This window comes from Peromyscus californicus, unplaced genomic scaffold (assembly GCF_007827085.1).
Source record: "Peromyscus californicus insignis strain IS unplaced genomic scaffold, ASM782708v3 Scaffold_5__1_contigs__length_169319896, whole genome shotgun sequence".
Classification (NCBI taxonomy): Eukaryota; Metazoa; Chordata; class Mammalia; order Rodentia; family Cricetidae; genus Peromyscus; species Peromyscus californicus.
The window spans coordinates 94,466,428-94,491,297 of NW_026294573.1; the positions used below are offsets into that span (position 1 = coordinate 94,466,428).

At 41.3% G+C, this 24,870-nt stretch overlaps 1 protein-coding gene across 3 annotated transcripts in view; it reads right to left on the reverse strand.

Annotated features, from left to right (window-relative positions):
* The window catches only part of Slc44a1 (solute carrier family 44 member 1), a 182,504-nt gene that overhangs the window by 106,065 nt on the left and 51,569 nt on the right, over nucleotides 1-24,870 (reverse strand). For all 3 annotated transcript variants that reach the window (XM_052718900.1, XM_052718899.1, XM_052718898.1), the window contains exon 3: nucleotides 22,359-22,501. In XM_052718900.1, the coding sequence (XP_052574860.1) occupies nucleotides 22,359-22,501 (143 nt within the window). The remainder of the gene's footprint in view (nucleotides 1-22,358; nucleotides 22,502-24,870) is intronic.

Here is a 24,870-nt window from a genome sequence, read left to right on the forward strand (position 1 = left end):
ATCAACTCTATTTACAAATAAGGCTAGCACCAGCAGGTGGGACTCCAATGGTGCCCCTTATCGAAGTCTTTATTCCATGTGGTTTTAGATACCTATGGCCAACCAAAGTCAGGAAATAGTAAAAGGAAATTTTCAGAAATAAGCAATATATAAGTTTTGAATCATTTTTATTAGTATTGGTATGATTGCTCTATTTCATGGTTATTGTCAGTTTCTTACTGTGTCTAATCTATTAATTAAACTTTATTATAGGTATGCACTCATAGAAGGAAAATAAGAGGTACCCAGAGGGTTTAGTATAACCCACAGTTCCAAAGACTGCATTGTACCTTGGAATACTTTGCATGAAGATAAGGGGGTCTAATTTTTAGCTCACCAACAACTATAGAGAATGTTTTTCAACCAAGAGACACAGGATAAGATGCAACAAAACAGTATCCATCTCAAAGCCTATCCTAATTCCAGCCTATGGCATAGGAATGTTGTAGAAGCTCAAATCTATTAATAACTCGGAAACAGCTTTGTTTAAGTTGCACATCCTTTAGAGGACCCAGAATAAATAGAATACCCCAAGTGGGAATGAAGGAAGGATGAGAAACAATGAGAATACTCCAGAAACCGAACAGCCTGGACATCTGCAGACACTGGCACATACAGTATACACACAGCATGCTCAGGTGGTCCAGAAAAGACATTTGCAAAGGGAATTGCAAAATGCCTAGGCAAGCTTTAAACTTAAAAGTGTGATGGGGGCTGGAGAGATGGCTCAGTCACTAAAGGCTAGGCTCAAAACAAAAAAAGGGCAATGGGGGTGGGAAACAAAACACAAAGAGCCCTGGCTGTACTGCGGAGGAAGTGCTGAAGGGGGTGGTGAGGGAGGGGTATAAATACACGCTCCAGTCCAGGTAGCTTCTGGGGTTATTTGAGGAAGATACAAAATAAATCCACTTTAACGTGAAAGTCTGGAAATACAACATCAAATTATGTCCGAAAGGAAAGGGAAGAATATGTAAATACAGTGGTCTGTCTGCACAGTAAACAGGAGGACACACGCATCAAACACGAGATGAGGCCACAGTGGAGAACAGAGCACTAAATCACTGATGCTCGGGAAACAGAGAAGAGCCACAGGAAAGAGGTGACTTTAAAAGCTGTGCTTGGAGCAAGAAGATGAAACCCAATTATATGATGCCATAGAAGTTTTAAAGGTAGCTTAAACCTCTATCCTGCTTTTACTATCTTCACCAAAGACCAGAGAAGGTAAAGGAAATGAGATTTACCAAGAGGTTACTGCATGTCACAAAGCATTGGAGGCTGTGTCCTCACAACCCATAATTCAACAGCTAAGGCAAGGCTCTAGAAGGCAGGTGATAACTGGAGGTCACATGGACTTAAAGTCTGACCCACAAGTGTTATTCTTTCAATCCCAATGGGAGAGAGATGATAGGGACAGTCAGTGACAGACCAATGATGACTGGCTGGTTAGATCAGGTCTGTAGCAGAAGGAACCCCACCCACTCAAGATTCGGTAGTTTATCTTGTGAGGAACAGCACTCAAATGATAAGCACTAAACGGGACTTCATTCACAGAAGAGCATCCCATTATTCCGCAAACATTGCTAAGTATTTACTCCCAGGAAAAGACTTTTCAATACAAAACCCACAAAGCACAAATTTTGAATGCAAATAACTTACAGACTGCAGGAAAAAAAGAGACAGAAATACAACTAGTCATTTCAAAACCACATGATGTGTGTGAGGTTGAAATGGCAGCAGAAACTGTATTATAGTTCTGCATGGAGGGAAGCGGGAGGGAGAAAACATTAGGGAGGGGCGGAGGAATCTAAGCCGCGTTTTGAAACTGAGTAGGAATTTTCCAGACAGATGGGGAAAGGAGCACTCCAGGCAGAGGAAACCGCATGCCTAAAAGTGCAGAAGCATGAAAGAGCATATTTAAGGAACTGCAAATAATCGGATAGGGCTGACTACAGGGTGTAACATCAAAGAGGTATGTGCCAAGGAGAAGCGGGGACAAAAGACGGCTGTCCTCAGAATACAGGAGATCTTACACTCTGCTCCATAAGGCAATGTGTAATCACATGGCCACCTCACAGTAAGGCCCTGGTGTAACCCGCGATCAAGTTGAAGGCCAGAGGGAAAGGCTGGGGCACAGCGGTGCGGTTCTAGAGATGAGCCCTTGCCATTAAATTGCCTCCTGCTGCCATGGCAACTCCGCAGCAAGGCTTTTTGGAGCAAGAGGTGGCAAGCAGATACCAGGTCTGCTGGCCGCCTCCTGCCGAATTTGGCGTCTCTCCTCTCTAATCAAGCATTGCCACGCTAAAGCTGGGAAGCTGGCAGAGAAGCCCCTCGGATGCCTTCTGCTTTAGTGATTCCTGACACATGTCATCCCCAGAGGGGAATAAAAATGGAGTCTGATCATTTGTCCAATTATTACCTGGAATCAACTGATAATTTATAGCCCCTTTCTGCAGACTGTATTGCCCTTACTGAATCACCAAAAGGAAAAACACAACAGCAACGCAAGCCTCCTGCTAGGGCTAAATATAGGCTGCAGAGGGCCTGAAGATCTCTACTCCACCCACGGTAGAGTTCTGCCCAGAGAGACCTCTTGTTTCCTATGTGGAAGAAGGAAGGACTGCAGCAAGACAAGTCTAGGCATCTCACCAGGCTGGGTACCAAGTGCCCCAAGGAGGGCCATCTTACATAGCCCACAGAACTATGGGAGCAGCACATCCAAACTAAGCTAACCCAGCTAACTACAACACACACGTAACTAAAACATGTTTGGCCCCCGCATTCTGGAACAAAGCAGTTAAGAGAGACACGTGGAGAACAGTGATGAACTGTAGACAGTGACCCAGGAGGTTGTACAATGTTTGCAACAGTCCCCCTCCTCCCCATAAGCACTTATATTGCTATACTTGGAGTATCTGTCCCTCAGAATTCCATGTCCAAAGGTGCAGATGTAGCTCCATGGTATAGCACTTGCTTAGTGTGTATGTGAAGGTCCGATCCCCCTCAGGCAAAAAACACCAAAAAACAAAACCAACAATCAAATACCAATCAAACACCAAGTGAAATCTGTCACTGTGACAGCATTAGGAAGATGGAGCTTTAAGTGGTGACCAATGATCATGCACTGCTGTCATAAATGGATTAGTGCCAGCATCAGGGACAAAAGGGTGGAGGCAGGAAAGTGCTAATCTGAGGTCAACCTGAACTAGGTTGTGAGACCCTGCCCCCATACACACACCAAAAAAACAACAACAACAACAACAACAACAAAAAACCCAATAGCTGAGGAGCCCCCAACTGGATCAGGCCCTCTGGATAAGTGAGACAGTTGATTAGCTTGAACTGTTTGGGAGGCCTCCAGGTACCTGGACCTGTCCTTAGTGAATGAGCTGGCTGTTTGGAACCTGGGGCTTATGCAGGGGCAGCCTGGGTGAAAGGAGGAGGGGAATGGACCTGCCTGGACTGAATCTACCAGGCTAAGCTGAATCCCCAGGGGAGTCCTTGCCCTGGAGGAGATGGGAATGGGGGATGGGCTGGGGGGGGGGAGGAGGGAGGACAGAGGAATCCATGGCTGATATGTAAAATTAAATTATAAAACTAAAAAAAAAAAATTATTTGCTCCTCAACCCTTCCATTCATGACTTGTATATTTAAGTCATTTATCTGTTTTATTATCTGTCTCTACCACTAGAAATCAACTCTAGGGGAGCAAAACTGGTTGACTATCTAATCCATTTCTATATCCTCAGTGCTTAAATAATGCCTGGAATGAGGAAGGAATGCCACAATCATTTATTGAATCACTAAATAGATGGTAATTGTGTGAATTTTGCCAGGTAGAAATGAGGTGGAAAGGAAGTAGGGAAGATGTTTGAGGCTGAAACACTCTCAGATATTCAACATAAAAATTTTAAACACCTCCTCTGCCAGATGACAGGGTCAAGAGATATAATTACAAACATGCCAATACCAGCCAGGCAGGCATGTGACTCAGGCCTCTAATCCCAGTCATTGGGAGGCTGAGGCAGAAGGTTTCAAGTTCAAGGCCAGCCTAGGCTTCCTACAGAATTCAAAGCCAGCCAGGGCTATGCAGCAAGATCCTATCTCAGACACCAAACCAAAACAACCACAAGAGAGATTTACAAAGTTTCCCTGACCAGATTTCATGGTACAGAGGACTAAAAGAGTTGCAAGCCACATGGCTGGATCAGATGGGTCTCTTGAGAGGAGCCAGGAGGTATCTAGAGAAGAGAGAAGTACAGGAACCAAGAATGAGTAAGAGGCAGCCGGGCGTGGAGGGAAGGAGGTGGGAGCAGAGGTCCAGCCCCAGAGGGAAGAGCGTGGAACAGGTCAGCATGGCTGATGTGGATTGCAAAGGAAGATGCAGAGGCTAAGCAGGGACACGGCAGCTGGACCGTGGGCCTTAAAGATATCCGAGAGGCGGGACAGTTCGGAGTTCATCCTAAAGCTGGGGAGCGACTGGGAGCTCCCTGGCTGTCATGGGGAAAATGAACAATGGGTGAGTTAGACAGGGGGGAGGGAGGCTATAGGATGTGTACCAGGAAATGATGCCTTTGACCAGGGTGAGAATTTCAAAAGTACTCAGGAACGAGAAAGGAAATGTGATGGCGTGATGAGGAGGAGAAGAGAAGAGCATCCGTGCTGACCAGGATGTTTGGGCCATTAAGGTTTGTAAACCTGTTCCAAAAACAAACAAACAAACAAACGTTGAGTGCTGGGCACTGTGGCCAAAGCCAATAATCCCAGTACTCATGAGGGTGGAGTACGGAGACTAAGCCTGAGAACAGTTTGAGTAACACAGCAAGACAGTCTCCAAACACACAGACAAAGGGGGTATGCAGGAAGACACAGAGCACAGAGGGATAAACACCATGCCCACCTTTAGAAAGCCCAGTTTGATGTCCTCGGTATATTTACATTACAAACAAAAACATGCAAATCGATAAGCCAGAAGCAAAGGTCAATCCTCCTGTGTAGCTAGGAGTGTCTGCCTCCTCCTTACACGGGTACCAGAGAGGGAGAAAATTTGCTGGAGAGATGGTGCAGCCCTTATGAGCTTCTGAGAACCCGGGTTCAGTTCTCAGTACCCACATGGTGATTCACAAACATCCTTAACTCCAGTTCCAAGGGAGCTAATGACCTCTTCTGACCTCCACCGGCTATGCAGGCCACACACACACACACACACACACACACACACATACACACACACACACACACACACACACACACACACACACACACACACAAATAAATCTAAGAAAATCTTTTAAAAAGGAAGGGGAAATAAACATTAGAATAAATCAGAGAGTCACTGATTCTATCTTGTGCAAAACTGAGATAAGAAAATAAATAAAACACTTTATAAAAATTTTTCATGAAAGCTACCAGAAAATGAGTTTACTACTTAGCAAAGGTAACTAGAACACTACAAAAGCCAAGTTCACTGCCAATACCAGTCAGAAGAAATAGTCTCAAATTCAACTTTTCAAGAAATCACATCAAAAAATGAGGCAATGGGCACAAAGCTACACAGGGAAACCCTGTCTCGAAAAAAAACAAAAACAAAAAAAAAAAAAATTTAAAAAAAAAAATGAGGCAATGGTACAAGATTTTATTTTTATTTTCTTTTATTTTTCTTATGGTAACGTCATAAAGTTCACTTTTTTAAAGTGTATTCCACTTCCCTTTAAGACAGGGTCTCACTAAGTTGCTCTGGCTGGTCTCAAATTCCTTGGCTCAAGGATCCTCTTTATTACCTAAGCTTTCTCAGTGTTGTGACTTTAGGTGGGACCAGGGACTGTGACTATAGGAGGTCCAGGGCCTATGACTAAAGGGAGGCCTAAAAGCTACTACACGTACCACTGTGTCCAGCTAGTTCAATGTTTTTAAGTATGTATTATTGAATTGTTTATCACAAAAATCTAATTCTGAAATATTTTCATCCCTAAAGAACTCCCACTATCTATTAGCTCAATTCTCTGTATTTCCTACCCCTACTTAGCATAAGTTCAAAGTTCAGCATGCTACAGTGTATGTTTTAATCTTTACTCCTATTATGGCCAATAATATTCCACTGTACAAATATAACACAATTTTGTTATTCATCCATCACTTGATGCAAATTTGTGTCAGTTTTTTCCCCTTTGGAAGCTATTATCACTCATACTGCTGTCAACATTCATATGGATGTCTCTGTGCATACATGTGTTTGCATTTCTTCTAGGCAGGTTTCGAGAAGTAGACTTCCTAGGTCATATGGTAACCGTGTTTGGCATTTTGAGCAATGGTCAGTGTTTACCAAGGCAGCTGTTCATTTTAAACTCCTATTGCAAAATATGAGTCTCCAATTTCTCCAAACCCTTGTCCACATTTAAAAACATGTATCAGCTGATGCATGAATAGCCAAACTGTGGTGTATCCATACAAGAGAATGATTTTAAATTATCATTCTTGTAATGGATGAGAAAGGAATAACTCTCCGTTCTGCTTTGTATTTCATTAGTAGCTAATGGTGTTCAATGTCTTTCACAAGCCTATTTCTGTATATTGTCTTTCAGTTCTTTTGGAGAAATGTCCCCTTGACTCTCTCGCTCATCACAGATTTCTATCCATTTGTACCAAAGACAGAATGATGAGGCAGACTCAGGTACTAAATCCTGTTACAACACTATGAAAAAAAATTACAAGAAAAGAGTTAAATAATAAGGGTGAAAGAGGTCAAAAGATCAGTCAGGAGACAACACAAGGGCAGAAGATTAGAGACAAACAATTCTAGAGCTGAAGAATGGATGGAGTGATAAAACAAAACAAAATACATGCACACTGGAAAGATGAGCTTGCGGCCAGAAAAAGGGGTTCTCAACTAGGTTGGGTTGATTTTATAGGTAGAGTAATTACAGGCGATGAAAAGATCAAACTGTGACTCTGGAACTATGGGAGAGTAAATCCTGAAAGCCTGAGGAAAAATGGAAATGCTTCCCAGGGCTAGGGTGAGAATCAACAGGGCAGGCTATGGTAATGAGCTTTGTAAGCAACACACATGGAGCATGGCCTAAAACAGCCATGCCTTCCCTTTGATTAAAAACAGAAGCAGTGACAACTTCCAACGTCTTTTGAAAGAGGATGATGATAATGAAGATCTCCAATGGCAATTAACACAATTCCAGGTACTGTGCTAAGGCTCCTATGTCCCCACCACATTTATTTAGCCAAAACACCACTGCATGTCCATACTACCAACAAAGCTCTCTGGGCCAAATATTACTGTTGCTATTTCCTACAGTGCAAACTCTTTAATTGCTTCTCCAATGATCTACCCTGAAAGATATCCTCAACTGCCTGAACAATTCAACTCACCATATAAAAACTGAAAATGCTGTTTCAAAATTTTAATCAAACATGACAACCTTGATATTATTCAATTTCTTTATTGCTTCAACAATGTACAAATTATCCCCTCTTCAATAATGTACACTATTCACTTCAAAATATTTAATTCATCTGGAATTTAGTTTGTATGATACGACATTAAAATAGGTCTAAATGTCGCATCCTTTATATTACTAGCCAACTCAGTATTTTTATTTATTTTTTTGTTAAATGATAGTTGCTTTCACAAGTTCTACTTGTTGAGCTCTAATATATGATTTCTATTCTGTTTCCATGACTATATGTACCTACATTTAGACAGTTCTTATAATATACCTTGGAACATGACTTAAGTCTAGAACATCAAACCGCCTCCCTTTGCTTCCCTAGAAAGAATATAACAATGGCAAATATAGCTTCATAATCTTAATAGAAATCCTCAGTCCCATGTCTTGTCTGGCCAGCACATCAATTTCCAACAGTTTATTGTTTTGCAGGGTGGAGATGAACTTAGGGCCTTGGACCTGCTAGGGAGTGTTCTACTACTGAGTCACACCCCCAGCCTTTCAGTGCCAACATTTAAAAATCAGAGCTGGAGAGATGGCTCAGAGGTTAAGAACACTAGTTCTTGCTGAAGACCTGGGTTTAGTTGACAGCATCCCCATGGCAGCTCACAATCATTCGTAACTCCATTCCAGGAGATCTGACACCTTCTGACTTCTGTGGGTACCGGGCTCACATGTGTTACACAGTCACACAAGTAAGCAAAAACATTTACATTCATAAAATAAGATGAATCTAAAAGTATAAGATAAAAATCAGAAGATTGGCAAGCCTTATGTGCTCCCCTCACTCTTCTTTAACCTGTCAATGGGTATCTGGTCTCACTTGAAAACTGGGCTGGGGAGATGACTGGGCAGTTAAAGCCTTGCTGTAGAGGCAAGAGGACCAAGTTCAGTGCTCAGATCCCCAGAACCCATGTCCTGGCAGGCATGCTGGGCTGCCTGTAATTCCACCACTGGAAAGCAGAAACAGGGAATTCCCAGAGTAAGCTGACTAATGACTCACTATATAGGTGAGTCTGGGTTCGACTGAGAACCTGTCTCAAAGAACAAGATGGAAGAAGATTCCCAACACCAACCTTGGACCTCCATGTACATACATGTGTACACACACACACACACGCATGCGCGCGCCCACAAGAACATGTATATACAGATACACACCACACATACACATGAAAAGAAAACAACTCTAATATCAAAGTCTCTTCTACCTACATTCTGTATCTCAGCTAGAATCACACAAAAAATCCCAGTGTGTGGCATTCAAAGTACCCAGTATCTCCTATGGTTTTTCACCCAGTCTATTTAGGTCACTTATAGTGTTTGCCTGATGGCTTTTGGGTTTCTAACTTCTGATGAAGCCCACAAGTTTCTCTTTCTGTTTCCGAAGCCAGAAAGTTCATAGCTCATTTGGTATTCAACTTCAGTAACTACACTTAGCCTAGACATCTGGTCTACCTCTTCGACAAATCCACTATGTGGCTCCAACTCTCCCTCTCATGTACCAGTCCACTGTCTTACAATATACATGCTCCTTTTAATCCTCTGAAATTATTTTGCAAACAAGAATAATTTTTAAAAGCATTCACCACTCGAGAAAAATTTTATCTGCTTTTTATTTTATGATTTATACCAACCAGGATTAATTCACTATCCCGTTGGGGTCTTAACTGGTACTGTATTAAGTCTATAAATTAACACTGGTTGTATTGTTGTATTTATTGCATTGAGACTACCCACTAGGAGATTTTATTTTTATTATTGTTCTGCTTTCCTTCTATTAAAATATTATAATTCTCTGCACTTGGCAATTTATAAATATGCACGTGTATGTTCAGGTATAGAAAGATAGACTAAAAAAAAAGTATTATATGTTCAGAATAATAATGAAATAAATGACTGAATTCATTTAGGCATATGTTTTATAACCTGCAATTTAAGCATCTCGTTTATGGCATGTTGTGTTGCAGCTCTTCAACAGCCCATGTTGCCACTGGCAAACAGTATTATTTTTCTCTCTCATGGCATACACATATTCCATTTATCTTTTATACGATTTGCTATAACTAGTTATTTAGAACAATGGTATGCAAAGACAGCATCCTTGTTTGTTTGAGGTAAATTATTTCTATCTCTACATAACCTTGGTAGCTGCCCCTACTACACTCCTTTTATAACTTAAAATGAATTGTCAACAAAAGGTGCCAAGGTAATTCAATGGGAAAGGTAAGTCTTTTTGATGAATGCTGCTGGAACACTCACATCTTTCTTTAGGGCAGGGGATCAATTTCGACTATTTCTTCACACCATCTAAATTGTTTAAAAACACAAAGCCGGGCAGTGGTGGTGCATACCTTTAATCCCAGCAGAAGCAGGCAGATCTCTATGAGTTCAAGGCCACCCTGGTCTACAGAGCCAGTTCCAGGACAGCCAAGGCTACACAAAGAAACCCTGTCTCAAAAAACCAACACAAACAAACACACAGAGAGAGAGAGAGAGAGAGAGAGAGAGAGAGAGAGAGAGAGACAGAGAGAGAGACAGAGAGACAGAGACAGAGACAGACAGAGACAGAGACAGAGACAGAGAGAGACAGAGAGAAAATAAGAACTAAATTTAAAGCCCTTAAATAAAGCATAGAAAAAATCTTTGTGACTTTGGGGTAAAGTAATAAATTCTTAGAACAGGAAATAGCACAGACCATGAAAAGATCATCAAAACTGAAACTTTTTCTCCTCAAGATATCATTAGGAGAGCTGGAAAGATGGCTCAATGGTAAGTGCTTGCCACACAAGTCTGAGGGTCTGAGATCAACCCCAGAACCATGTGAACAGCTCAGTGTGGTAAGACACTCGTAATCCCAACACTGGGCAGAGACAGCAGGAGCTCTGGCATTCACGGGCTACCCTAGTTTAATGGTCCTAGACCATATCTAAAAAAAAAAAAAAGAAGCTGGAGGATCATGAGAAACACCACCTAAGACTGACCACTAGCCTAAACACACACACACACACGCACACGCACACGCACACGCACACGCACACGCACACACACACACACACACACACACACACACACATTTTCCCCACAAAAACAAAAGGATAAAACATAGACTACAGAAAATATCACCAAAACATATACACAACAAAAGTCTATCCAGATCATAAAAGACTTGGATTGAGATTATGTCATTCTTGAAAGTCTTCTATAAAAACCAAATAGCTTTTAAAAATGTGAAAGGGAGGCTGAAGAGATGGCTCAGTGGTTAAGAGCATTGGCTGCTCTTCCAGGACCTGGGTTCAATTCCCAGCACCCACATGGCAGCTCATAGCTGTCTATAACCTCAGTTTCAGGGGACACCCTCACAAGGACATACATTCAGGCAAAACACCAATGCTCATTAAAAAAAAAAAATGTGAAAGGTATAAGTACCTCACAAAAGACAGGTGAACAGCCCATCATGACTTTAAAAGATATTCAGTGTTGCTGGTCATTGGGAATATGGGATTAAGAACAAGTAAAAAGACTGAAAAGTGACATGTGAATTACAACCATAAGACAATGAGGCACCATTGTACACCCACTAAAATAGCTAAAAATAGACAATACAAAAAGCCACGAGGAGACAGAATAGTTAGAACCCTCCCACTTTTCCTAACACAGATGCAAACGGTGTAACCACTTTGAAAAAGTGTGAGAACATCCAAATCCTAGCATCCACCCAAGCATGCTGAAATATATGTTCTTACAAAATCATGTCCACATGTTTCCAAACTAGTGTCACTCATGATGGTAAGGGAGTATTTTTTAATTAAAAAAACAAAACAAAACAAAACATAACAACAACAATAAAAACACTGAATAAGTAAAATATAATACATTCGCACGATAAAATATAACTCAGCAATTTAAAAAAGAATTAAACTACTGGTATATTTATAAAATATGAATGAATATTATATTAATAACATTTTTATGCTATGTTTAAAGAAAAAAGGCAAAAAACAATCCAGGTATGGTGGTGCATGTATTTCAAAAACCTAACAAAGAAAAAATAGAAGATGCAGACAAAACACTATATATGGCATGTTTCTATGTCTAAGAATCCTACGAAAAAAGAAAACGGCACTGACCAAAAGCAGGTCAGTGGCTGCCTGGGTTCCCCAGGATGGGGCAAGGGCTGACGATAAAGGGGCAACAAGGCTATTTTCTAGCATCAAGAGGTGTGGATCACTGTGGACAATGCTTAATTGTACACCTTCACCAAAATTCTAAATGCGTGTATTATTTTATATGTAAATTATACCTCAATAAAACCATAATATAAAATATTTAAAATTCCTTCTTGAAAGTGCCCTTTGCAAAATCCAACTCAATCTAGACCACCAGTACGCAGGTAAGAATTTAACTTTATTCAGAGGGAGAGCTGAACTTTGCTCTTGGTTCCTGGGAGTTTCTCTCTACATCTAAGAGGAGTGTCTTTGTTTAACTGGGCCTTGGGTCATGGCACGCAGTCTTACAACATGATTTACAATGAGGGACGATACTGTAGGAATAGTTTAGGGACTGATTTTTCTAGAAAGACCAATATCACCATGTAGACAAGGAGTTTGGGATCACATAGTATCCATTTGACTTGTGAGGCAGAGAGCTAACGACTAAGTCACCTATACAACAAAGACACAATGAAATGTGCCAGGGTTCAAAGAGCTTCCTAGTCGACCACACTCTGTATTTTACACATCACTGCTATGATGTGCTCAACTCCACCTTGCTTCCCTCTTTCCCCAGATAAAAACAACACACTCCTTTTGTTGGCCAACCCATATCCTTTATGAGGAATACACTGGATGCATGGCTGTAAAAGCTTTCAGTGACTTTTTTGAGTTCTTCTGGCAAATACCTGAGCCCAAGAGTCATTACTGAGCTCTGAATCTACAACTGGCATCAGAAGTAAAGGTGGCCATTTGAAAACTTCATGCCTTTTAGTACCCCAGGTGCCCTCAACTCAAGACCCAGATACACTCACACCCATGGGCAGTGGCAAAACAACGTCTATGAAACTCCTGTTGAAGTGGTTAATAATTCTCCCAAGTATGTTACAAAGGTCTCAAAAAGCCTTTTAAAAATCTTTATGGTGCCAGGTTAACATGGAACCAACTCAAACAGAAAGACTTTGGACCAAGCATATGCACCAGCTGCCTAACTCAGATCTGGCAAGTGTGTACACTAGGCCTGCACTAAAGGAAACCAGTCACCCTGCCTTGCTGAGCTACATTCATGTGATCTCATTCTGTTAAGTAGCTTTCCACTTCCCTATTTAGAATCTGTAAACCATTCGGCTTGCATCTCCTGCATTCCCTGAAGATGAAGTACACAACTGATGTCCTTTGCAGACTACTAGCAGTATTAGCCACAGCAAGTATTATGCTATGGGCAGAATACCAGTAGAAATTACTTTTTTAAAAAATTTAAATTAAAGCTAGAAAGTAATGAGATCACAAAATATAACAAAAATTATTTTCCAACTATGCCTCCATAAACTTGCTGTTTGAAAATTTAGATTTTACAACTTCTAATGTTTTCTATGAGGGAAAACAAGTTTGGGGAAATTGCATAAACGATACAGCAAGTTTCAATTTGATCATAAGTGTTACCATTTCCAAATGCTGATGATGCTTGTGGGATACGAAGTCTACAAGTGCAGGTTCATTTGAGGTCTCTATCTGGGGTATTCTTCCTCATTTCATTTGAGGTCTCTATCTCGGGTATTCTTTCTCATTTCATGCTAAACCAGAAGAGGCAGCAAGCTAATGTTGGCATCTAAAAGTATCTGATGGGAGACTGGGCTTGGCGATTTCTTTCCAAGCAAAGCAAAAATGCTCATGGCTGAGTACATACCACAGACTGAGAACAACATATCCACCTACTTAAACTGTGGGAACAAGCAGGTGAACAGCTGGCTGCTCTGAAGTACCCCGTAAAACTCAAGCTGCAGGACGATGAATCAAGGGACTACATCTCATGTTTTAGCTGCTTCAAGGGACTGACTATATCTCATGTTTTAGCTGCTTCAAGTCTTCACCCTGCATTAGCCCGGCCTGCAAGAACCCCACCTACCAAACTGGGGCTCCACATCTGACTAAACCTACCTAATTCCTAAGCCCTCCATTGCTGGTTGAGGCTCTTAGAACTAAGAAGTGGCCCCGAGGGAAGACTCATAACTGGAAGACCTTCACCCAGTGTCACTGGAGGAAGGGCCTCATGCGCCACACCTACAGGGATAGGATACTTCGGTTGAAGCTAGGCACTGAAAACGACTCCTTGCATAGTAAGCAAGGAAACAGGACCTCAGTCCTAAAGCCACATGGAACTGGCACTAAAATATGGTGGGAAGGTGACTCACTGCCCAGATTGACAAGAAGGCACCGTAGCTCCGCCACAGCTTTGATTCCAGCCTTAGGAAAACCCGGGATCGAGAACCAGCTAAGGCCCAGACTTCCGGTTCATAGAACCCCATTGTTTTCAATCATTAGGTTGGAGCAATGAGTCGCAATAGCAATAAATAAACTAACACAATGGCACTTCCCGTCCTTCTATCCAACTGCCCTACTTTCCTCTCTCTGCCAGGACAGCAGAGTCACAAGGTGTCAAAGGATGGTGCTGCTACCATTGTTTACCCCTGTATTCGTCTTCCTCGATACAAGACGAGCTCTTCAAGGACAAGGACTATGAATGTCTCTATTTTTTAATTTAATGCATGTAATACATATCATGTGTAAAAAATAACTCAGAGAGAATAAAACCTATCCACTGGTCAACAACAGCATCAATATTTCCATGTCATTCGACAACTGATTTCCACATTTGTCATATATTAATAAAATTAGCCTCTACATATCGTTCCATAACTTATTTTCCCCTTAATAACGAACACAGGCATCCATGTCAATAGATATGCTAACTACAATGTCACTTACTGGGTCTACTGGGTCGTAGACCTGTTCTCCCATTGCAAGCTCCTGAGCCCTAAAACTTCTCTCTGGTAACACTTCCTCCAATATTGGTGACTGTGTGATGTTTATGAAGGTCTACCTTTTTTTTTTACCTGATTATATCTTCCATGAGGTAAGAAAATGACCAAGGAGAGGAGTGCAGCGGTGAAAACTGAATTTAAGTCAACTCTCCTCTTGTTCAGCCATTTAGGCTACTTTCTATTTTAATGTCACTAGAAGTGGCCTATAACACACAACTGATTTTCAGTGAATGTATGATAAGGGCCAAATAAAATCACTAGAATTTTTTTTTATTTTTTGCTAATGATTTTTTATGTATTTTACGTATACAGATGTTTTGTCTGTGTGTACAGAAGATGGCACTGGATCCCATGGGACTACAGGTATAAATGGTTGTAAGCTGCCATGTGGGTGCTGGGAATTGAACTCAGGACCTCTGGGATAGCAGTCTGTGTGCTTAACTCCTGAGCCATTTCTCCAATCCCAAAGGAAAAAATTATACTATTTGGGTCTCTCTACATAGCTGTGGCTGACCTGGAACTCACTATGTAGACCAGGCTGGTCTGGAACTCACAGAGATCCACCTGCCTCTGCCTCCCAAGTCCTGGGATTAAAGGCATATGCCATAACCACCCTGCCAGAATTTTCAAGAAAGGTGAATGATAACCCTTGAGCACACAGCAGTAAGAAGATAAGTCTGGCCAGAGCATGAAGAGCTGTTGTTTAGCCCATAGGAACCTCAAAGCAAGCATTTTAGCAAACTTTACCTGTACTTCTTTCTTTTTCACACAGGGCCAAGGATTTTCAGTTAACAATATTTGAAAACCCTTTTTAATATTTCCCAGAGAGATGTTAAGTTACACCGGCAAAACAGCATACAACTAGAATCCCAGCAATCGAGGGGCTGAGACAGAAGCACTGTTTGAGGTCAGCTGGCCTACAGAGCAAGACTTGGTCTCAAAAAGAGATATGAGATTTAAAAAAAAACAAGCAAACAAACAAACAAACAAAAAACCCAGCAACAACCAAAACATTGATTTACTAAAGAAAAACGTCTGGAAAGCAGAAGGCTGTGTGACATGGTACGAGCCCAGAGAGCTTGGCAATCATTTAAAGGGTGAACACACTCTACACAGTCATACAGTGTCACTACTAACTCCCTGTATCTGCCTTATACAAGCTCATACGCTGAGGAGGAATGTGGGGTGGATGAAATGGAACGGCTAACCACTAAGGACAACCAGTGGCCATGAACGTCCTAAAAAAACCCTCAACATTTCTACAAAATAAAAGCAGTACTCATGAAACAATTATCCTACTTAAGAGCTACATGGTAGGTATGCTTCTACCACTATGATAAAAACATATGAACAGTAAAACAAAAATCTAACTATGAGAACAATGGAGTTCATCAACACAGTTCACATTCTTCTACTAACAGAAAAAGAAACTTGCAATTGCTCTCAAATTATTTAAAACCTTATAGATTTGGTCTCTTTCAAGGACTCTGTGGTTATGATTTCACATAAGCTGCTTCTCTCCATGTCCCCCAACAGCTGTTTTCAGTTTAAATGTTGAGAGGACTCTCCAGGATGAAAAAGGTACAAGCCCAGAATCACTGTACGGCTCACAGGAGGAAGAGCATGCAGAAGGGGGGGGGGAGTACTAGCTGGAGGGGGAGCAGAGTACTAGCCTGCTATCAGAGTCTGCTTAACCAAACACAGACCAAAAAAAAAAAAAAATTAGAGGGAAAAAATGCACCTGTCATATTCAGAATTACTTTTCTTTTCCTTTCTTTCTTTTTTTTTTTTTTTTTTTTTGTTTTTTGTTTTTTTCAAGACAGGGTTTCTCAGTATAGTTTTGGTGCCTGTCCTGGATCTCGCTCTGAAGACCAGGTTGGCCTCAAACTCACAGAGATCTGCCTGGCTCTGCCTCCCAAGTGCTGGGATTCAAGGTGTGGGCCACCACTACCCGGCCAGAATTATTTTTCTTAATATTCTCTAAACAATACAGTGTAACAGCTCTTTACTCAGTATTAGGTATTATAAATAATTTAGAGATGGTTAAGTATACAGAAGGACATGCATAGGTTACAAGCAAAATACTCTGCCATTTATGAGGAATGTAAGCAGCAACTGATTTTGGTATTTTCAAGTGTGTGTTTACAGATCATTTCCATGGGAATACAGAGGAGTAATTTCACATGTCTCCATCAAGTCACTCATGTTTCTTAGATGTCAGGTTCTATATAATAAAGGGACTCAATGATCTTGAGGTCCCTGCGAGCACAGATGTGGCAAGCTGCTAGTTTACAGTGAGAATAAGCACAATTAAGAGAAGATAAATTCACCACATTCTGGTTGTTTTCACTCCATTTCCTTGAAGATTATGCAAAAAATTCAAAGAAGACACCAAATAAGATGTTCCCCATGGACTACTCACGCACAGACACTATCCTCTTCCTTAGACCTCTAATTCCTTGCACCCTATTAACACAGATACCTCAAATCTGAGAGGCATTTTAGGGCACGTAACTGGGACTTTTAAATAGCTTCTTCAGTGAAAATACCGAGAGATGAAGAAAACTAGATTTATGGGAAAATACATCTTTAGAACCAATAAAAGAAATCGATACTGGTAAGTAAGATACACTGGAGAAATTTCTTAGCATAACAAAGAAAGTTGACACTGAGCAAGATTGTGTGCAGGAAGGAGGGCAAAGTTCTCATGACGTAATACCTCAATCAGAACAACTCAGAACATGCCCTCCCCTACACTAAGAGCCACTGCCCCCTTGTCATACCCTCTTCTCTGGGCACCCAGGAAGTGGCTGTGGAAACGCCAAGCTCTCCCCACTACCTTCAGCCTCCTCTCAGAGGCCAACGGAGACCCCTTGTCTCAGCACATTACCCTGAACTAATTCAGGCATCTGAACATAAGCAGAAGCATCTATGCTCTGCCCACACCGACATGCATGATATGGGGCACCTTCACAACAACACTCCTGTTTTCAGATGTTCCTGTTCCCAGCATGCATCCCACCATCATGCAATGACATTGACCTTTTGGCCACCTCCAGAGTGCTAAGCAATAGAGCAGCCTCTGAGACTAATAAACCCTTCTCTTTATAATAACGATAGCAATAACTTTCACATACATTCTAAGGGTGCTTATACATTATAGATCCAAAAATTACCAGCCAAATTAGAATGGCAGAGAGATTTATTTTTGGAGCTGCCAATCAGTTCACCACCCACTCCCTACAATCAAAAGTCTGGCTCTAAGCCCAACCCATGGTGTGTGTAGCATCATCACCATAGCTCAGCTACAAAGTAAGTCACTCTCCATTCACAAGTATGTGGCAGGCTGGTATCAGATAAATGACCTCCCATATTTTAGAACTCTCTGACTCTATAACAAATGAGCTTATCTGAGGTGACCCAGACTTAGACCCTTATCTGATTTTGCTTCTATGCAGGAAAGTCTTACATTCCTCAAGCAGTCAACTCAGAAATGAATTTAATGTTATCTGAAGTTGAGGCTTTCCTGTTCGGCATAAACACTGACCTGCAGTTCCCTGTGCAACATTGTTACTCCAACAAATACACTATCAGGTGCAAAGTGCTACTGGGAGGGAGAAAAACACTGTAATTTAGAAGAGTCAACAAATAGGACTTTTTTTACTAGTAAGAACATTCTTACAGCCACCTTGGCATCTTAAACACTGAGTTAAAATGAGACAGAGCTGATCCCTTCTCCTCCCTCCCTCCCTCCTTTACTTTCCTCCTTCTGTGATAGTTACAATTAAATAAACCCTCATCAAGGACCAGGAGTACTCAGAACTGAGGGCTACAAAACCCACGTTGCTTCCTGGAAGACAGAGTGTGGCAGTGCAAAACAGAGTCCGAGAGGCCTCCCTCATCCCTGACTCTTTTGTTCATGTCCTTATGCAATTCTTATTTCCTTGAGTTTGAGTGAGACCTGAAATCTGTGCCTTACCAGCAAAATATGGCAAAGATGACATACATCATTTCCACAATTCCAGCAAATACAGGTGTAATTTCCATATGGCTAGCTGACTTTCTTTCACGACATTACTTCCATAACTATACTACATAGAGGTGTAAATTCCATTGTTCTAGGAGATTGTCTAAACGCTTTTCTGTTGGTTCTGATGGAGGAAATTGTCACCCCCACAATCTACATCTAGACTTCTGAACCTATAGATACTGACATGACAAATATGTCTTGCTTTAAGCCACTAAGTTTACAATAATATTGTTACCTAGCAACCAATAATTAATAGACACATGAGAAACACAATATAATTAGAGAGGAAATTGAAGGCAACAGAATAACAAGTATGAGAGGAAAGTTCAGGCAATCACAGTAAAGGGATGCTTACTACAGGGCAGGGTTATTTTGGAACACTTCATAAAAAGGTCAGCTGTGAGACCTGGTAGAAGTGTTTCAAAGGTTCAGATAAGCAGACAGGCAGAAGGAATAGCACAAAAGTGGAATCAATCAAATGCCACAGACAGTAATACCACCACACTGAGGAACAGTGGGAGAGGACTGGGTAGGTGAAATGGGTCCAGATCTCAAAAGGCCTGCAAGGTCAAGGGCTGAGTGGGCTCATCTTTGATACTATAGACCACAGCAGGAAGGCAAAGGCTCTTGAAGAGGAAAATGGCAAAATAAAAGCCCTATTTTCAAGAACTTAATCCTATCACAGCATAAAGGATGGAGCTGATTACAGATAAGAAGACCAAGAATAGATATGCTAAGCACAATAGTCTTCATGAGAGGCTAACAAGTGGGGGAGGGGCTTCACTCACATTAATAACCAAAGACATGCAAATTAAAACTATAAAGCACTATCCTGTGATTTATCAAATTAGTAAAGAATAAAAACTAATAATACTAGCAAAGATAGAGCAATCTCGGACACTGTTGGTGGGAACATAAATGCCAACAGTCTTTATGGAAAGCCGTTCAGCAATATGCATTAATAATCTTAAAATATTCAGACCCTCAAACTTGGTAATTCACTCCTTAGAGCGAATTCATTTACTCAATCAGCAAGCGTTGAATGGATTGCCTACTTCATTCCTGACACAGGGCTGGGCTCTAAGGATTCAACGCTGGAAAGAGCAGGCCTTACTGCTTCCAAAGCATTTAGGAGAGACACTCCTTTAACAAATCATCAAAAACACATGTAATTATTTATATTACAGGCCACAAGGAGAGTGTGCTTTCAAATGGTTATTTTAAATTGTGATAGGTGCATTTTTCATTCAGTAGGTAGAATGTCAGTCTCACAGTTGAACTTGTGAAGCCAATGGCAACTTCTCTGGGAAGTGACCTTTCTGCTGAGAGAGACGAAGGATGAGTAGAATTTAGCTACATGAAAAATGGAAAGAAAAAGAATTCCGTAACAGAAGAGGCAATACTCATGAAAGGATTTTAGAGGATTTGTTGTTGTTGCATTATTCAACAAACAGATATGATGGCCAAATAAGGACCAGATACTGTGATAAGTAAGGCCTTGAGACAAAGGTTAGGAGAAAGCAATCAAGGTGTCAGCATACACCACAGGTAGAGGAGTACTGCATTAACTGTGGAAGGAACGGCATGACTCCAGACAAAGGTGGCCGAGACATGAGGCAGGAAGAGGGTGGAATAAAGCTAATACAGACAAAGAATGCCACCTGCTTGTCACAAGTTCAAATATGCAGACTTACCTGAAAATGGATATCCAAAATCCTACCAGCCATGAAAATCATTACCATTTATAGACAGAAATATTCGGCTAGATTACACTGAAAATATGCAGAGGAGATGAAGTAGGGGTTAAAAATACGTAAGTAGGTATGGTGGCACACACCTTCAAATCCCAGCATTGGGAAGGATAAGGCAGGAGAATCTCTGTGATTTCAAGGCCAACCTGGTCTACATAGAGAGTTTCAGGCCAGCCAGGGCTACAGAGTGAGACCCTGTCTAAAAAAAAAGGCACAAAAATACATGTTAAATAAGTGTATATGAGTTAAGAAAGAACTACTTGGAGGAAAACCATTTTCCCTACAGTTAAAGATGAATGGTTTTTGACTCTGCTAAATATTCAGAGAAAGTTACTCTTCTCAGAATAATATATAATTTCTATTTCCAGAGGCCAAAGTGTATATAAAAAAAAGTCAGAAGGTTTGTATTCTGCCTAACCCTCAACTCCCCCACCCCACCCCACCCCTGCCACCGCCCAAGCCTGATGAACAGCACAGGGTTAAATGTGGAGAGTGGTACCTTCGTGTCTTAGCGTAAGTACATGTTCAGGGTCACTGGCATACTGGCATGTCACGGAGGGAGCCATGAGCACCCTCTCCTTTCTGTGCCCTCAGTTGATAGTATCATAAACTTGGTCCATTTTAACAGCACTGGGAATTTTAAGGACATCTTATGACACGGGTGCTGTCTTAGATATTAAACAAATAGATGCTTCTACATATCCAAAATATTTCAAAATAAAAAAATCAACAAAAAAGATAGAGGTACTCTCAGTATAAAAACTGACCCAAGGTCCAAAATGTATATTAATTTCATGAGCAATTATAAAAAAGTACAAATGAATCTGTTTTCTCAGCTGCTAAGACTCAGTTCCCAGTCCTCTCAAGGGATGCAGGATGCCAGTGCACTTCAGGAAAGATGCTCACAGACTGCACTGGAGCCTCTGCTACCCACCACCCAGCTACTCAGCCTAGGCAGGTACCTGAGCTTGTCTAAGACTTTGTTCCTCCTGCTTCCTAGGGTGGTAAATGCTTGTCAACTACGAGATGCCACATACATATTCACTGTTGTTACTTAAGGCTTTGTTTATTTGACCTGTATGATCTCTTTCTCATTAGAAGGAAGCCTTCTTTAAGAAAGGATAGCTATTCAGAGTTCTTCAAGTTTGTGAAATTATCAAATTCACCTTATACAGAGGGGCCAAGAGTTAGCCAATAGATTCATACAATAAGTTGTTACAAATTCTTCTCATGGCAGATGCTTGCTACGAACTCAAAATGTTTTGATCTGACTTTTTCTATAAAGTATATTAGACTAATTAGCCTTGTTATCTTGCGATTAATTTTATTAATTCTGAAGACCTTGTTTGACTTGAAATAACATAAAGTTGTTTGATGGTATATATACTCACAGCCTGAAAAAAAAATCATATAGTAATCATACATACAATGTGCTTACTGGATGAAATATATTTTCCTCTCTGACAATAGAGAGAAATAATAGCTCTTGAAGAAAAAGGACAATTAAAGTCAGGCGTTTCAGGAAATCCTAAAGATGAACAGTAAGAATCCATAGCAAATTTTACAGTCTGTCAAAGAAGATGTAGCTTTTATGGACTGGAAAGGCTTAAATACTTATAAATAATGCATCACCAAGTATTACTTTGTAACTTTAAGGCTTTGATATCCATTTTCATCTGACTGTCTTCCATTAAGTATAACCTTAATGAGGAAAATATTACCTTACTTTCTGGGTTAAGAGGTAGAACATAACCTAAAGGCTTATCATGGGAAGACAGATCACAAGAGGGACCCTTTCAATCAAGGCTTTCTTTATCCACTAAAACTTCAAGGTGGCCCGTTTAACAAGGCAGTTAATTTTGTTTCCTGGAGAATATATTTGCTAAATGAAAGCAGAAGTGATTAAATACCCCATCCAAACAACAACAACAAAAAACCTTTTACAAAAAGTTAATAAAATATCCCATAGATATTTAAGGTAGAAAGAAAAGCATGCCTCCTGTGCTTCCCTCCAAGTTTCCAGACTGTTCATCATGCAAGAGTCTACTCACTTCCGGTGGGTGTGGTCCAGGCCACTGTTTGGTATTGCTTCCAGCTTTGCATTTCTCTGCCCACAGATATTTCCATAGCTGTCGTATCCTGACACTAGTCTGGCTGCTGCACCTGTTGCTACTGAAAAGCCACAAATAAATCCCTAGGAAAGAAACAGAAAGAAACACACACAAATAAACCATTTCAATAGCAACAGTCACTACTTCATATGATAATGAGTTTCTTTTGTCTGCCAAAGGGAACAAAGAGCTATATTTCCTTATAGCAAACACTATTACACTGTTGCCCTGGTCTGCATAGGAACAGCATGATGAAGTCCACAGGGAAATACCATTTGCTACAGGAACAAAACACATCCCAGCCTTCCACATCTCAGGATCACCTTTGCATTTTGTGACATTCACGGCGATGCTTCCATACTGAACACCTGCTCTGAGCCAGGCTGCATGCAGGGTATTTATCAAGCATTCACTAATTCTCCTGAGGAGGAAACTAAGGCCTGGAGAGGTTAAATAAGTCACCCAAGGCCACAAAAGCTAGGAAAAGATCAGAACGCAGAACCAAAGCCAGCTGTCGTCACTTGTTACTTTTACTTGATCATAAAGGAGTTCTGTTAAATGAACAACAAAGGATAAAAAGGGGCTTAAAATCCAGTGAGTGAGGTTTGACTCATCACTTCACACAATCTTCCTGCAACAAAGCTGTGTAAGAGCCAAGATTTACATCATGAAGCTCACTCTTGATACTGGAGAGTGGAGGGGGAGGGAGGTGCTGGCTTCATGCACTGCAAAGGTCACTTATTTCACGGGGATATGCTTCACCCTGGTCCCAAAGGCAAATGGTAGACACTGGGGACCACATCCTGCTTGCTGCGTCAGGCACGGGGCTGATCACAACAGAGCAAGGGAAACCTGACCCCACCACAGCAGGACAGGCATAAGAACAGGAAGTAAGATCAGGATGGCTGACATGCTGGCTGGCGGGGGGCGGGGCGAGCCGGTTATGGAGAGGACTCCTTTCTGCTCTCTTTAGTCAAGTCATGGAGGTAGAGACAGTCACCAGCAAGTCTTATCTCAATGGCGCTGCTGGATCTCAGGCTGCAGACGTACATCCTCCAGTCTCAAGCAATTCCTCAGAGAAAAGCATTCTCCCCTTTACCTACTTCTCCCCTTTACATACCTAAAAAGCCTAACCACCTAAAAACTCCTTTTTCTCCATTGCTCTTCTGACTTTCACCGCAGAGATAATGAGAGATGAGAGCACAGCTCTATTTAGGAGAAACTTCTAAAACCACGCTCTACGAGAGAAAGTGGACTGAGAACGAAAGCCACGACCAATTTTCTAGTCTCTGCTCCAATCAACTTCCTACTTCAATTTACTTACCTGACAAATGGACATAAAGCTGGGGTAAGGATGAAACGGCACAATAGTGAGAGCTTAATAAATAGCTCATATATTGATATTAGAAACTAGGGCATGTATTAGAGGAAGACTGTGGGCTTTGGAGTCACATAAACGTGTATTATCAATGGGGCACTGATGATTGATTCCATTTTCTACATGTATGACTCTGGTCAAAATTACTCAATCCTCCTGCCTCAGTTTATCCATCTACTAACTGGGATTAAAATCACTTAACCCAAAGGCCATCGTAAGATGTACTAGAGACAATACACGTGAATGTGTGTCTTGGTAAGTACTAGCATCTCATTCCTTCAGATCCACAGCTGAGTGGCCAACACTGGTGACAGGCGTGGTTGACCAGCAGTCTCTCACTTTTACTCCCCAGTTGCCCTGTTCCCTCTCCCCTCAACACTGAAGAATGCTAAGTCCCACCCCTGGACTTAACCAATACTAAGACATGAAAAAACTACTCTTGTACACACATATTCAAATGAGCACACCCTGTTAATCCTATGCTTCAATTCTAAATCAGGAAACCATGTGCTGAGCAGAATCCAGAAGGAAGGGTAAATACAGAGGCCACAGTGGAGAATTTTTCTATCAGTAGGATCCAAAATGTCTCCCCCAAATCTCTGTATTAAAAGCTTTAGTCCCCAACCTATGAGCCTATGACGTGACTGGGTGGTGATGGATCTGTAACAAGTGAACCTGTCATGTCTTCAGGTTACACGGTGCCTTTCTGGGGACTGTCGAGCCCTGGCTGCCGCTGCTTCATAATCTCTTTCCCTGTCAGGGCATGAAGTGAGTGACTATTCCATGCTCTAGTCCATGTTCCTACCACAAGGGGCCAACCACAGGCCCCAAAGCAGCAGGACTAACCAATCATGGACTAAAAACTCTAAAATAAACTTTTTCCCTTTAGAAAGTGACTGTCTCAAGTACTTGTGATAGTAATAGAAGGGTGCCAGGAAAGATCATGGGGTAAAAAAGGGAATAAATGCTTAGTAGGTGGACTCACCCTATCATTTACTACCTGGGTGCCTCTGATCCAGTTACCATGTTACACTCTGCTCTCCTCATCTCTAACACCGAGCACGTCCATCCCTC